This window comes from Calidris pugnax, unplaced genomic scaffold, assembly GCF_001431845.1.
Source record: "Calidris pugnax isolate Ruff unplaced genomic scaffold, ASM143184v1 scaffold32, whole genome shotgun sequence".
In the NCBI taxonomy this organism is placed as follows: domain Eukaryota; kingdom Metazoa; phylum Chordata; class Aves; order Charadriiformes; family Scolopacidae; genus Calidris; species Calidris pugnax.
The window spans coordinates 706,930-722,617 of NW_015090783.1; the positions used below are offsets into that span (position 1 = coordinate 706,930).

The following is a 15,688-nucleotide window of genomic DNA, read 5'->3' on the forward strand; positions in this document are numbered from 1 at the left end:
CTGACCACCTTTTCTATTCTGCCTCAAACTGTGTTAATGTGAGCTGTTGTAGTTGTACTACTTGGGGGGCTGGGGAGCATATTGCAGTATCATGGTGGGACTCCAGAGCAGTGATGTATATTAGGGGACAATCTGCAGAAAAATTGCACCACTTATGTGAAGTGCTGCATTGTAAAGAACTAGGAGATGTACCTGAAAGGTAAACAGGTTTTCAGTTACTATATAATGTTCCACTAAGTATTTTAAAGCATGTTTTTAGTCATTTTAAAAATAAGCAAACTGATGAGCAGATGAGGAAACTTACCCTATAATTTTTTTTTTTTCCTTTTTTTGTTTCTAGTTCCGAGATTATCCCCTAAAACACACAGGCCTAGGTCTCCGAGGCAGAGCAGCACCCCCACGGGACCAGCTCTGCCTTCTCCTCAGCCTGGTACTATTCCCACTGAAGCTGTTGCCATGCCTGTTCCAGCTGCCTCTCCTACACCTGCCAGCCCTGCATCCAACAGAGCAGTCACCCCTTCCAGCGAATGTAAGTTACCCTTTGCTAGCTTGGAAATGCTCCCTTTCCCTAATCCCTGACAAGGAATATGTCTGTAGAAGAGCAAAGCTGCTTTCTAAATGATGGGAGAACTTCAGGTGCATTAAATTTTACTGTGTAGTGAGTTGTCAGTTTCTCATGATGCTAGCTTTACACTGAGGTTGGAGAGGCTTTTTGATAAGCCTTGTGTGCTTAATTTCCTCTGCCCTTTAAGGAGTGTGGGCTTATAGGTTTTTGACTTAATTGAGCATTTTTTTCAAACTGAGTGCCTGGCTGTTTTCCAATTTAAAGAAATGTAGGCCTCTGGTTTCAGAAGATATTTTGAGCATAGTAAAAGAAAAGAAAAAAGAACACCAACATTCAAAAGTATAGTCAAACGTCTAAGAACTCCCAAATCTTTGTAGCATTCTCTGTGAAGAGTTTGGACTATTGAAAATAATTTGCTCTAGTTTTATAGCTTTTTCAGCCTGGATAAGGTTCTGTGTTAGACTGGGACTTTTTCATTTGGTGGGAAAGGGGGAAGGATAACCCTCCAGGTCCTAACTAGGTAGCAGAAAATGTGTAACTTAGGGTTTTTCTTTTGTAAGATAAACATGATTAAATCTCTCTTCTCTTTCTGTCTTGCAATCTCTCTTTGGTCAGTTTGAGAAGATAATAACTTTGGCAATTTCTTTTCTAGCTAAAGATACCAGGCTTCAGGACCAGAGGCAAAATTCTGCAACTGGAAACAAGGAGAATATAAAGCCCAGTGAGACTTCTCCTAGTTTTCCCAAACCTGAAAACAAAGGTTTGTATCGAAAGCTTTCATGTATACTTGAGGAATGTAGGAATCCCAAGCACTAAACCTGCTGTATATCGACTGCTTTAGATAGTATATTAAGGAAGATTTGGAGACACTCTGGGTTGGGTGTTCTATAGGAGAAATTTGGTCATGCAGTTGGTTAGTGGCCTGCAATTTTAAATGTTGTTCTTGACTCATTTAATCAACAAAAAGTGTAGGGATGGTCATGTGGATAGTGTGATTTCTTTTAAGTTGTTTTTTTCTTTCTGTATTTGTTCCTTCTCATAAAGCTGTTTTTTTTAGCTGTCTTTGGACTGAATGAGTGTTTCTACTTGGAGCTGTGCTCACAATATTTCTAAGCATTTCTAAGCATTTCTAAGCATAGTTTTTTGTAACTGTACTTCCTCCTACTATGCCTTAAATCTGGCTTTCTCTGCAGCATTGTTTGTCATTCAGTTCTCAAAAAAATCCTTTCATGTTATTGGACTTGGAATCATAGAATCATTTAGGTTGGAAAAGGCCTTTAAGATCAAGTCCAACCATAAACCTAACCCTGGTCAGTGTTTCACCTTCACTTGCTGTGTCTTGAAACACTGGTGTGTTACATTTTGAGGGTTTTGTCACGTGCTTCTTTGTGTTCAGCGGAGCTCTGCAGTCCCTGCACCTCAGGGCTTCTCTCTTGGTACGATGCATTAGAGCTATAGATATGTCAGTTATGTAATGCTCTGGTTTCACAGAGTATCTTTGTGTGCTCATGCACGTAGTTTATGAAATTACACTAAGTTACAGCTGAAATGATACCACAGTGTTTAATTTTTAGCTCTGCAAACGTTACCTTTTGTCAAACTCAGTGTAGAGGTTGTGTGTAAAACTTGTATTAGAAATGCTTGGACAATGTTGGTTTTATATTTGGCAGGTGTATCTCCAATTGTTTCAGAACACAGAAAACAGATTGATGATTTAAAGAAATTTAAGAATGACTTTAGGGTAAGTGTCTCTGAATGTTTACTTAAAGGTGTCATAGTTCTCATGTGCATCCAGGTTATTTTAATGAATTGAATACACTGCATATGTTAACAGGAAAACAGGTCCTTACTACTTGTGCTTAATTTATGAAAATATCTATAAAAATTCAGGCTAGATATTATAAAATCAATGCGGACTCTTGCTAGTGCAATTGCCTAATAACATGTAAATGTGCATATTGACTGTACACTGAAAATAGAACTTGAAACCTGTTTGATCATTAGGTACAAATTATTATCACATTTACAGTCCATTTGGAAGAGCTGTTTCAAAATTAAATAAAGGATTTTGTGTAGGAAAATTGAAGATGAATTCATATTACTTATTTCCTAGTTATAATGGTTTATTAAATCAGGTTAGCTTTTTGAGTGTTACTGTTAAATCACACAGGAGGATGAGTCCAGAGGGTTGTCTTAAGCTTTCCTGTCACTTCCTAATCAACATATAGGTCAGTTGAGTAGCTAAATAGCTTCTTTCACAGTGTAGGCTTAAAACATTGTCAACGTTCATAGATTTCTAGTAGAAATGGAAATGTATGTTTTAAAAAATAGTTTCCAGACGATTGAGGCCTATGGGACTGTATTTTACTCTGTGTATGTGATAGCATTAGATTCCCTAGTTCTGTGTTTCAGTTTACTGACTGTGTTCTTTGGGTTTTTTTCAGTTACAGTCAAGTTCCTCTTCAGATGCAGTGGATCAGCTGCTAAACAAAACCCGAGAAGGTGAAAAATCAAGAGATGTTGTTAAAGAAAAGACAGAATCAACCCCTAAAGAATCTATCATAGAAACTGGCAGTAATACTAACTCTAACGGTGGCAGTAGCAAACCTAATAGTCCAAGTATTTCTCCTTCAATAAGTAATAGTTCTGAGCAAAAGCGGGGGCCTGAGGTAACTTCACAAGGTGTACAGACATCTGGGCCTGGAAGTAAACAAGATAAAGAGGATAAAGAGGAGAAGAAAGATACTTCTGAGTGAGTAATTATGCCTTTTAGAATAAGCATGTCTGTTATTAGCATTTAGCCATTTGTTGAAAAAACTGTTATGAATGTGTACTATCTTTATGTGGCTGATATAAGTTCTCTCTGTTATACAGAGAAAACAGCACATGAATTTACTGTACTGAGAGTCATCTCATGAGTCAATGGCAGAGCTGCATATAGAACTGTGGTTTTATTGATTGCCTAATCCATGTCTAAATGCTTATTTAAACGTTTTCCTGGCTCATGTGAGCTGTAGTATCAACAACAGGAAAACTTTTTTATGAACAAGTGTAATAAGAATACTATCAGTAAAAGCAGCTTTTTGCATGCCATGTGTTGAGTTCTTAAAAATCTGACTCGCAGATGGAAATGAGGTATTTAATCTCTTTAAATTTTTAATTGTTTGGGAGTTCTGCTGATATGCTTGTGAAAGAACAATGCTAAACAGAGTTTTTTGTTCTTTATTTAGGCAAGTTAGAAAATCAACACTTAATCCTAACGCAAAAGAGTTCAACCCTCGATCTTTTGCTCAAGTAAGTTACTCGGTACTGTTTAACATTGCTTTTGAGTAGATCTTTATAAGCAGAACGTTTACTTGGGAGGATAATCAAGCTAATCTTGCCTATGCATTGCTGAACTCTCTTTGTAGCCGAAACCTTCTACTACACCAACCTCCCCTCGTCCGCAAGCCCAGCCCAGCCCCTCCATGGTGGGTCATCAGCAGCCGACCCCAGTGTACACTCAACCTGTTTGTTTTGCACCAAATATGATGTACCCGGTTCCAGTGAGTCCAGGCGTGCAGGTAAAGAGCAGCCATTTGCTTAACACTTGGGAGATTTAAGTTAATACAGTGAAATGTTACAGCTTGTATTACTGTTGTAAATATGGGCACAGTTACATTGTTGTTAAGTTTTAGTATTTACATAGCTGACTTCACCCAGCGGTCCCTCAGCCTAGATGTTCTCATATACTTAAACACTTGGGAATTCCAGCAACTCTTAGTCACATTTATTGTTAATTTGTCCAGACTTTCTCCCCAGTTCTCCAAGAGTAGTCTTACTCTCTTAAGTTTTAAGCAACCGTGCCTTCGCTCTTAGTTTCCAGCTGTGTCCCACTAGTTTCTGGTCATTGTTGGAATTACTAGGATTTCAAATCTAATTGTTCCAAAGCTGTCTGATTTAGTACATGGCTTGAAGTAGCAGTAGTGTTGTTACTTGACTGGTTATTGCAAACCATATGGTCTTAGTTGTTTGTACATGCAGCCTTAATCACAGTCATACAAGAAAATATTATAGGTTAGGCAGAGTACACTAAACCATGTAACATACCAGAGTAAAACACATCAAAGCTGAGTGGGGCCCCCACCCAGACGCACACTCACTTTTTAAAGGAATATCATAGCTTCACCTCCTTCTCTTTCAGCCTTTGTATCCTATTCCCATGACGCCCATGCCAGTGAACCAGGCCAAGACATATAGAGCAGGTAAAGGTGAGAATAATACTGCCTGTTTGGTTCTTAGTCTGCATGCAGCATGAATAAATTACAAACGTTTGTGTGTTTTCTAATCCATGTTAACTTGTTTTCCATTGATATGTTTAAATGCTGTTTTTCATAAAGGGAGTAAGTGGAAATACTAATGCATTTCTAGATGAACTAATTCAGCCAAAACATGCTAGGTTTGAGTAATGGGATGTTGCTTAGTTTGGAATCTGATTTGACAGAGGGGAAAACACCCTGGTGTTGCAAGTAACAGAGATAAGCTGATTGTCTCCTGTATTTCATAAGTATTACAGGTTTGTTTAAAGGAACTTTCTGTACTGGTTTTCCGTTCTGGTTTACAGCAGACCTCTGGTGTTTTAATAGAGGGAGATTTTTTTGTCAACAGGCAGTATCACTGTTTCTTCAGAAAGAGTATGCCGTGCTCCTCTTCTGAAAAAAACTTACTGCTGGTTCCAGTTTGTTCTTTTGCATTCCTTCTGCAACAGTAACTGAACAGCTGGACTAACAATACCATGTTTTTAACAAGTGACACCTGTGGCTCTGGAGACAAGAACATGTGTGGCAAGATGCACTCTCTTCTGTGCAGTGCAGCAGAGGAGCAGAAAAATGAGGGTCTTGTTTTTATAGTCATGTTTCAGATAATGCTCTAGTTCTACACAGTGCATGCTTTCTTGCAGTTTTACGCAGCGGTTCACAATGATAGGTTCCAGTGCTGCAGCTCCAGTCACTGGAGGAGGAAATTGTTTAAAAGAGCAGCTCTGCTGTTTAGAAAAAAACAAGTAGCCTTTATGAATGTAGGGAAGACACAAACCTGCAATGTGTTTCTATTTTAAAACACACTAACTTTACTGTGGCCTGGCCCATGGAATCTTTTGGTTGGTAACACCGATTGTTTTAATCAGAAATACATTGCTGTGGACTCACTTGCTGTGTGAGGCCACTCTCCTATTCTGAACTGCTTTTTTACTTCACATTATTTTCTGCATATCCATTCTGTGTGCAGCATAGTCCTGAAGGAGCTGCACAGGTTAAAGTGCAGTGCCTTTACGCTGTTCAAGTTAGGTGCTGTATTTACTTTTCTCTATTGTTGATTTGCAGTGTAAATACAATCGTAACTAAAGTGAATTTACTGACATCTTCAACATTTCCCTCCTTTCCTCTCTCTAAGGGGTCTGTCTGCATTGCACACGGCAGTGGAGTTTACAGGTGCTTGAGTTAGCCTAGTTCTTAGTTGCAGTCTCACTGCAGCAAGCTGGAGCTCACCTTGAACTCTCATGCCCTGTTGCTTAGTAGGCTGGATTAGTTTGTTCTGAGTGCCTTGCTGCTGTGGTTCGGTTGGTCGCCTTACCAGGATAGCTCAGGTAGCCCCCACACTACAGTGCTCTGCTCTCTCAATCTTTCTGCCCTCTATTTATTCCTCCTCCTCTTCTTGTGGGTTGACTTGTCCCTTATTCCTCCTCCTCCTCCTCTTCTTGTGGGTTGACTTGTCCCCTTCAGTGTTGACTGTGACTTTAAAGTTGCTTTCTGCTATCCTGAGGGATAGCACAGAGCTTTAAAAGATGCGAGTACCTCAAATTGTGGCTGTGTGGAGACCTTTATTGTGCTCTCCTCAGCCATAAGCGCAAGTAATTTTAACACACTTGGCTTTCCAGTTGATGGAACAGTTGCTGAATAGTTCCCATAGAGCGTGAATTAAGCCTTTTGAAGGGGACAGGATCAAATTTGATTAATGTAGGTATCCCGATATAACCTCTCTCTTCTGTTACTGATTCTTGTCAGCCTTTCTCTCTCTCTCCACCTTTCTTCCTTCACAAAAAAGCAGGGCTGGGTTTGTGGCCGTATACATGGCTCAAAGAGAGTGATGAAAATCAAATGTTTCTTGGAGGAACTCCTTTTTCATGCTGTTCCTTTTTGATAGAGCTCTAATACGTGGTTAAGGTGAGGGGTGAGGGTGTTTCACTTGGTCACAGTGACACTGTAATGTAAAACCTTTCAGGAAGGTGGTCATTCTTCATGCTGTGTTTCTAACGCGAGGCACTCTTTTCTTTGTAGTACCAAATATGCCACAGCAACGGCAAGACCAACATCATCAGAGCACCATGATGCATCCTGCCTCTGCAGCAGGCCCTCCAATTGTAGCTACGCCACCTGCTTATTCAACACAATATGTTGCATATAGTCCCCAGCAGTTTCCTAATCAGCCTCTTGTGCAGCATGTGCCACACTACCAGTCTCAGGTAAGAGTCCTTTTGGCGCGTGATAAGTCGAAACAGAAATAATGAAGTGCCTCAGTCCTAAATACCGTGTTGTCTCCAGTCGTAAGAAGTCGCTCTGAACAATTTCTGTGTTCTGGAGAATACTTGGTGGTGGTATAATGTGCTTCAAAGCCTGTTATGAATTTTAAGGTCAGTTTAGTAGAAGTTGGCATTTACTATTGACGCTACATTTTTAGCTCTTTGAAGAGTTACTTTCAGGTCATGGCCATTTCCTGGTTACATGTTCTAAAAAAATAAACTACTTGGTGTGCTCCTCTTACTTCAAAGTCTTTTAAATATACATATGTAATTGTATAAATATGTAATTACATACATTTTTACATTACATACATTACATACATTTCTACATTATTAGAATGGCAAAAAATAAACGATTTCTACATTATTAGAATGGCAAAAAATAATATGCCACTGGTTTTTGTCAGTTTCTAGCCCACTGCAGAAAATGTCCTTAAACTTTAGAAGCAATGGGGTAATTGTGATAGTGTGAAATCTTTAATTTGCTCTACGCTTTAGTAAGGCTTTGTTTTTTACTGTTTGTAAATACATCATTATTGTTTAGATGAGACTAGTTTCTTTGTGCCGGTCCCCCAATTAACTGTCTGTTTTCTTATTTCTGTTGAATGCAGCATCCTCATGTTTATAGCCCTGTAATACAGGGCAACGCTAGAATGATGGCACCACCAACACACGCACAGCCTGGTTTAGTATCTTCTTCTGCAACACAGTATGGTGCGCATGAACAGACGCATGCTATGTATGGTAGGAAACGTTTTGTGTTATATGTAACTTTTTAAGTTCTTACGTTGTGCAGGGATGTATTTAATTGTCAAGCTTCAGACATGGGTATCACTCAGATTACACCAGTAAATGTGGTTTATATTTCATAAGATGATGAGCAGAGCATTGAAAACTGAGCCACCTGGTTAAAATGAAAACTCGAGTATGCTGATTTCAGTAGGATGCCAGTGACCAAGATGAAATTTCAAGCTGGGAGCTGCTAAAGAATATCTGCTGAAAGAAGTTTGTTCAAGTTCTCTTGATGCTCTTGACACAACATCCCCTGATTGTTTCTTGATTATAATTAGGACTTGTTTTATTGCAAGGCTATGACCTCAGTTTCAAAACTTGACTTTAGTTCTGACAACTAGTGAAATGCTGTCTTTATGATACTACTAGCATTATTAACAGTATAAACACTGCTGTTAAAATAAAACTTGTGTTGCTTACCTTTCTTTTTTGGTAAGTCAAGAATAAGTATATGAAACAGCTCATGTATTGCTCTGACTTTTGACAGTAAGTCTCCAGCATTATCAGATGGGCATATTCCACTTACAGTGAAGTGCTGAAGATGTGGGTTACCTTGTTACAAAGTAAAATGTGAAAGATCTTCTAAAGCATTTAAAATGTATGATAAATCAATGCCCAATTCAGAGGAAAAAAAACTCGCTGCAAAACCTGCTATCGAAAGAGGTAGAATCAAGGTTGCTAGAAGGCTTGGAAATTGTCATAAAATGTCAAAACAGCAGATGGTCTCTTGAAAACGTCGCATTTCAATACTTGTTATAGCATCTGAGGAAGACTTTTATTGGGTCACGTATATTATTGACTTAGATTCTAATAAAAGATTTTCTGTACCTTTAGACATCTTTGTATGTTTTCCGGTGCTTAGTTTTACACGGCTACTTAATGGAAGTCCTTGATGTGTCATGAAAACTTACAAGGCTAAGAATCTGAAGTTTAGTGTGAAATTAATTCTGATTTTAAAAAGCCTGTGTCTTGCCCATCTGAAAACATCCTGTCAGATCTCCGCAGTGGTATGGTGACGTAGCTAAGAAACAAAAATAATAGAGAGAAACCTTTTTTGACACTTGGAGGAAGAACGTTTCAGCTCATTTGTGCTGAAGCTGAAATGGAAGTTACTTGTAGAGATTAAGCCTTTCTCTCACAGGTCCTTGCTAATTGTATTACTTTGATCTTTTCAACTCTTGTGCTTGAGGTGTCCATGTAAACAGATCTTCTGTTTGCTTTTTCATTAGATTAAATAGAATTCCGATAAAGTAAATGATCAAAGGCTTTCCAGACCTTTATTGGTGAAAACTCTCCTCTCAAATCCTAATTAAAATAAAACCAAACATGAGATAATCTGAGATTTGATTCAGAATGGTTGCATGTGACGTCCTAGCAATTTCCCGTTGTGCACCATCCTTATCTTCTGTAACCAGTGGGTTCTACAGCACTGAAGTACAAGCCCATTCCCTTGGTTGGCTTTCATCAGATGTCTGTATAGTTTTTTCGCTGATACTCTAACTTTCAACTGTTAGATCTCATTTTGTGTTGGTTTTGCAGCTTGTGTGTTGTAGGTATGTGATTACCTACCAGTGCAAACAACTAAGTTGGGTCAAACTCGAGAATTCTTTGGTATTTCCTGCCATGTAACTAAATATAACTTTTCCAAGAGCACCTAATTTGACAGAAATTGCATGTCCTCCTATGCTTTTTCAAGTAGCTACTTGGGAACTCTTATAAACATTCTCCTGCCTTCCCAGTAAGTGATCAAGTGCTTGAAATTCTTGTTACTGAAACCATTCAACCCAACTGGATCGTGAACTCCGTGAGAGACAGTTTTGTGCAGATGTGTTTATTGCCAAGTGAACATGAATTGGCCGAAGTGTACCGTTAACCAACAAAGTTTGCAGTTGGCTACACATGAAATGACTTCTGATACAGTGCAGCACTGAAAAATCAGTTCAGATTTTTGCAAGTCTTCCATGTGCTGAATGCTTGAAGACCTTGCTTCTAGACGGATTGTGTTTCCTCAAAATGTGTCCATCTGTAAAGTTTTCAATTCAGCTTCCATTTATTGATATGGGAATGCTTGGGAAAAACATAGAAATGCCCAAGGTGGTAAATATATGCTGCTTACAGAGTACATTGCTAAAGAACAACGTGCTGGAATCATTCACACCTGATTAAGTGACTATAAAGTATCCATAACTTATATTCTGTATTTTGGGAATCTTAAGTTTACCCCCAGTATCTTTGAAGTAAATACACCAATGCACATTGATTCTGGTTCTCTTTTAAAACTAGTTTGAAAGTACAGAATAACAACCTCCTGAGAAACAGCAACCACTGCTGCTTTGATTTCTGGAGCACTTGCTCAACCAACTTCCTTTTGGCTCTTTAAAATTGCTGTCTGATTTTTTTATTATTATTTTTAAAATTTATTTTCCCCCTTGTTGATATCAGGATGCAGTGCACTATTGTGCCCTTTTATCCTTCAAGGTACTAGTGTTTTCTTTGAGATAATTCTTGGAAAATTCACACCGTTTTTTTCCTATGTATGTGGTGGAAAGAAGATGTCTGCAAGGACAACTGCACTGAGACCTGGGGGCTGGGGGGCACTGCTTATGAAGTATTCTTAAGGTGTGAAATGTTTTCTGGTGAGATCTGAAACTCCATCTTCACTAATGGTTTGGGACAAGTTCAAGGTCTGTGGCAAAGTAGTAACAGCCAGCGAAGAGAAAAGCCCCTTGATCTATTAAGTGAACTACCCTCACTCTCAAACGTTTGGGGGTTGTTTTCCTTCCTGTCTGGTGAAGAGAGAGATGAATCCAAAATGCATACAGTGGCCTACACTTGTTGATAAGCACTCTTCCAGTTTAAAGAAAAGTATTTTTGTCTAATGCTGTTTAATGGGATATTTCTGTGCTTCTGGGATTTCTTTGCCAGTCCTTACAGTGTCCTGCTTCTGTTTCCCAACCTGCTGTTGACAAGAGCTCAAGAGAAGCCGAGCAGCTGAGCTGCGTGGTCACCAGTAGAGCCATCTAAACATATGGAGGAGGAGTGTTTAAATCATTGGGGTGTTTTCCCCTCAAAACACAATTGGGAAGAACGGTGTTCAAGCAACTATCTTTCTTCCTGTCTACCAGCCAGATGATAAAAAACATCTTATTACACACTTCAGCTCGTAACTTCTGGAGCCGTGAGCCACTTAGATGTTCTTGTCAAGGAGAGTTTGAAACTCAGGCGGTGCTGAAGCAGAGCAGCACGTGCACCTCTAACTGCCACATCCACCTCCCTGAACGTGGAGTTGTGGTTCTTGCCCTGCTAAACTGCACATGGGTTTCCAAACGTACTGTCTGTCTCAGAGGTGTTGGCTCTGTGTCATCTCCCTGATCCCGATGTTCCTGGGCTGGTGGAGTTTGCTGGCCACGGTTTGCAGTTTGACTGCTTGGTCTGTGGCACAAAGACCCCAACTTGTCTTGTGCTGTTAGTAGGAAATTTGGTTTTCTAACCAGAGGGTGGATACATGCATTCCTGTGACAATGAACTTGTGTTAGTTTTACCATGTAGCTGAATTGCCTGTGTTTTCAGATAACTGGAGTCCTCGGAAAAAAAACTTAACTTTTGTGTTTAAAATCAAACTTGTGTAAAACCAGACCTTGGTTTTATACAGATGCATTTCCTGTTTTTTGTGCTCTCACTCCTGTCCCCATTCTCCCTTCCCCTTTCCCCTTCTGCATATGTTTTACTGGTCTGGTGTTGTCTCTAACTTTATCTGGTTTCTGTCTCAGCAGTAGAGTAAATTCTATTACCCTGATAGTACAATGGTGGATATAATATAAACTTCAGGAGGATTCTCCAGGGACTAAGAGTGAACCAGTCACCAAAGGTGTCTTGGAACTGTTAAGAATGACAGTGATATAGCTGAAAAAGCAAGGGGCCAATTTCTGGTTTAGTGTAATTACCTTTTAACCTTCTTATTACAGTGGACTGTAATAGACATAAAGTTTGTTTTCGTGTTAATTAAGAACTGAAGACATTAGTGTCACAGTTAAGAAGGAGGGCTTACTTGAGAATTTTGTTGTTTCATCTCCACTCATTTGTAAAACTAAATATCCAGCTCTAATAGCACCTAAGTAAACAAAAAATATCTGCATGGTTCTACAATCTTAAAAAAAAAAAAAGAGAGAGAGAGAAAAAAAAAAAAGACGCTGACCTTTCCAGAAGACGGGAAGTATGCACGTGGCAAGAGGCTAATTTACCTTTCTATTTCCCAAATTCAGCATGTCCCAAAATACCATACAGCAAGGAGACAGGCCCTTCTTTCTACTTTGCCAGTGAGTTGGGTTTTTTGTACTAATTTTGATTGTACAGAAAAGCACTATCTAAAGAAAACAGATGTTAAAGGAATGGGACGTGTTGAGGGAACAAGTTTCCTTGCACCAAACCAGTATGTGGAAAACGCAGGAAGGTTCCTTTCAATGGATGGGGCAAAGAAGCTGTTGAACAGATTTATCTGACCACAGGAAGCTGATTTGTTGTTTTTTAAAATGTATTTTGCATGTTGAGTAATTTCTGGCTCTACTACCCAGTCTTTTCATCTGCAACCAGAAGTGAGCGCCGTATATGAATGGCCTCTGCTTAAAACTGAGGTGAACTGCCTCACTCCTATTCATTCCTTTATGGTCCAAACAGGATCTTTAAAACTTGGCAGGTTAATTGGCTTCTTAAAAGGAGACGTGTCTTGTGCCTCATCTCTTTAAAAAAGCTGTGGCTCAAGTTCTGAGCCCCTGGGAGGAAATAACTTGGGTTGTGGCTGAGGTGAAGGAAGCTCTCTGGAGAGTGACTTTGTTGCCGCTGAAGGAGAACAGTGTGAACAATGAACTTTGTCATTATTCTGACAAAAGTGACAAGGGCTCCTTGCTGGTGGGTAGCATTGGGTGTTCTCCTTGGCAGATGAAATTTATCAGTTACATTACTTGGCTCCAGTGCTCCCATGTGGGGTTGCTGGTGACCTACATCAATGTAGGTGATGGGAGAGGGGCTGATGAAAATAGGCTCTTTGGTGCATCTTTGGATAACGACCAATGATGACCACCATGCTGTCCATACACAACAGCTAATACAGACTTCAGTTGTGTATGTGTACTGGGAAAGGTGGATAACTTAAAAATACAGCCTTGTATGTGGTGTTGAACATAGCACTTTAGAGGAGGCTGGTTTTTGGGGCTGTGGTGGTTGCAGGATGAGCTGGAGCTGTCACCCAAGACGTGGGAAAGGAGGACTTGCAGTTTGAGGGTACTTCTGTCCTTGCTCCTGTCCTGCAGTGAGACTCGTTGCTGTGTCTGTCTGCAAGTCAATGCAGCCTATGCCAGCCACTCTTCTGGGTTGGTTTTTTTTTGGTCTTGAGTTAGCTCATGCAAAAGGGATGTGAGAAATACCACTTGTTCTCCAAAAATCTCTTCTGGAACAGACTTCCTGTGTTTCTTGTACAGACACGGTTCTGCATGAACTAGTGGTGGAGGATGCTGACCTGTCCTGTTTTCATGCGTCTTGGTTTGGTGCACTGAAATAACTTTAATAAGCTCGTTCCTTTCATGGATAATCTTTTAAGTGAAGTCCACTCTACCTGTGTAAAATGACTTCTTTAAATGTTTGTATTATGAAAGAAACATTTGCTATTTCTTTGCTTCCTACCATTCAGGTCTTTTAAATGTAGTTATCCTCACCATCTTACTGGGTCTGGCAATAGTTTTGAAGCTTGTTCACTGGTCAGTTCTTGAAAGTAGGCTCTTCAGTGCGTCTTTGGACGATGACCAACGATGACCACCATTGGCAGCATTGGAAAAAGACAAAATTATATGTTTTTTGCATATACCCTTGTGGCTGGGAATTCTGCTTGATTTCTGCTGCTCTGACCTCTTTTGATTTCAGCTCCTTCTGTGGGTTTGGTGGCTGACTGCTACTTGTTTGCCTCTCAGAAAAATGGGTTGCGCTTTGGTAGAGTTGAAAATCAGTAATTCAGTCCATCTGATGTTTTTGCTCACTTTGTTACCGAATCACTTACCTTCACTGTGTACCCCTGCAAGGTTAGTGCAGTTCAGTATTTCATGTTAGGAACTGACTTGATCAAAAAGATGCTGAAGTGAAGCAGGTTGGTCCAGAAAGTGTTTCTGGGGGAGAGGAACTTCAGGCATAAAGGGTGAGAAAATTAGTGTATTTGTGCTGGAATGAGCTGAGGTTTCTTGCAGCAAGGAGATAAGCAGAGCTGTTTTGTCCTTTCCTAGAGCTTTCTCAGCACTTTCTTGGATAGTAGATGGCTATTTGGAAAATCTCCAGAGTACTGACAAGTGGGGGAAAATGTTGGATAATTGTTGATTTATTTTTTTTCTTTTTTTTTTTTTTTTTTTTTTTTCCCCCCTTTTTTTTTTTTTTTTTCACCTCTTGTCTTATCTTGTTTGCTGTTTGATATGTGGAGTGAGCTGTTTTGATGAACAGGCAAAAATCACAGTGAAAGTGCTTTAGTTATGGCAAAGCAGTTGAATTTCTCACGACTGTTTTGCAAGAGTTCTTTCACAGTCTAGTTCTAGTTCACTTCTTTCACTTGCTAGTCTCATAGATTTCATTGGCTTGTCGCAAACTATTAATTGCACTGTCTAAACATGGGAAACCTTTCACATTTCTAGAGTGGAAGTTTGAACCCTGGTTTTGGACTAACAAAGATCTGTGCACGTATTTCAGACTTGCTTCCACTCGTCCTGAACTACTCTTGATTTGTATGTAGTGTCTGAACAGGGTTTAGATAAGTGCCCAAATAACGTTTTTTGAAGGGCACTTTTAATATTACTATTAAAATGTAATTTGCAGCAGCATCTGAACTAGTTTTAACCAAACTTGTAGAGCTTATTAGAGTAATTTGTTAAAGACAAAATGGGGGAGAGGAGAAGCTGACAAATAAAAACCCTTCAGTATAAAAAATTTGGTAGTTTAAATGCAAAGCTATGGGTAAAAGATACTAAAAGGTTATGGAAGAGCTGCTACTATGACAAAAGCTTGATCCTTCCTGCACTTCTCTATGTATTCTTTAGAGTACTGTTCCTCGATTTAACTGGTTTCTTTAGAGAGAAATTCTTCACTGTGAAGTTTTATTGTATAATGTATCCGCTTCCGAATAACTCGGTTTATTATTCTCTGGGCTATAAAGAAATGAAAGATGAATTGCACAAATGGTTTAAGGGAGTACCACATTATTTTAGGGACTCTTAACAAGTAGTGTGGCAGGATGTGGGAAGCCTTGAATATCTTACAACTTGGAATTAATTTTCATATACATTTAAAAACCTCTTGAATGGGGTTGAAGCTAATTTGTAGTCAGGCGTGCCAGCTCTGTGGCTGAGGCAGTGGGATGAGCTGAGGAAGATTTCTGGTAGTGTGCCCTTTGGCAAGCAAGTCAATCCCTCTATGCATTTATTTCTGTTACTTTGTCAGAGATAATAACTTCTGGGCTTCTTCAGAGTGTGTATAATAATGAGGTTGAGAAATTTTCCAGCGGTGGGAAGCTGTAGACTTCATACTGTAAAAATGATCAATGTTTCCATTCATAATTTTTACGTAGTCGTCGTAAGGAGCGATGTTTGCAAGTCAAATAGAAGCGTGGTGGGGATGCTGCTGCAAAATAAATTTTAGTAGTGATATGTGAAGAAAAAAAAAAGACTTTTCTTGCATTTGAAAGCGTAATGAAGTGCTGTGGCAGAAGATACTGGTAGTTTTGACAGTGCATGGAAAATATTGAGGTT

At 39.4% G+C, this 15,688-nt stretch overlaps 1 protein-coding gene across 23 annotated transcripts in view; it reads left to right on the forward strand.

Moving 5' to 3' along the window:
- Positions 1–15,688, forward strand: part of ATXN2 (ataxin 2) — a 46,402-nt gene that overhangs the window by 22,083 nt on the left and 8,631 nt on the right. For 12 of the 23 annotated variants that reach the window (XM_014962255.1, XM_014962309.1, XM_014962336.1 and 9 more), the window contains 10 exons: positions 341–529; positions 1,218–1,325; positions 2,236–2,306; positions 3,010–3,317; positions 3,796–3,859; positions 3,976–4,128; positions 4,749–4,815; positions 6,880–7,064; positions 7,733–7,865; positions 12,176–12,229. In XM_014962255.1, coding sequence (XP_014817741.1) covers positions 341–529; positions 1,218–1,325; positions 2,236–2,306; positions 3,010–3,317; positions 3,796–3,859; positions 3,976–4,128; positions 4,749–4,815; positions 6,880–7,064; positions 7,733–7,865; positions 12,176–12,229 — 1,332 coding nt within the window. The remainder of the gene's footprint in view (positions 1–340; positions 530–1,217; positions 1,326–2,235; positions 2,307–3,009; positions 3,318–3,795; positions 3,860–3,975; positions 4,129–4,748; positions 4,816–6,879; positions 7,065–7,732; positions 7,866–12,175; positions 12,230–15,688) is intronic. The other 11 variants (XM_014962217.1, XM_014962247.1, XM_014962329.1 and 8 more) reach the window with 3 other exon arrangements.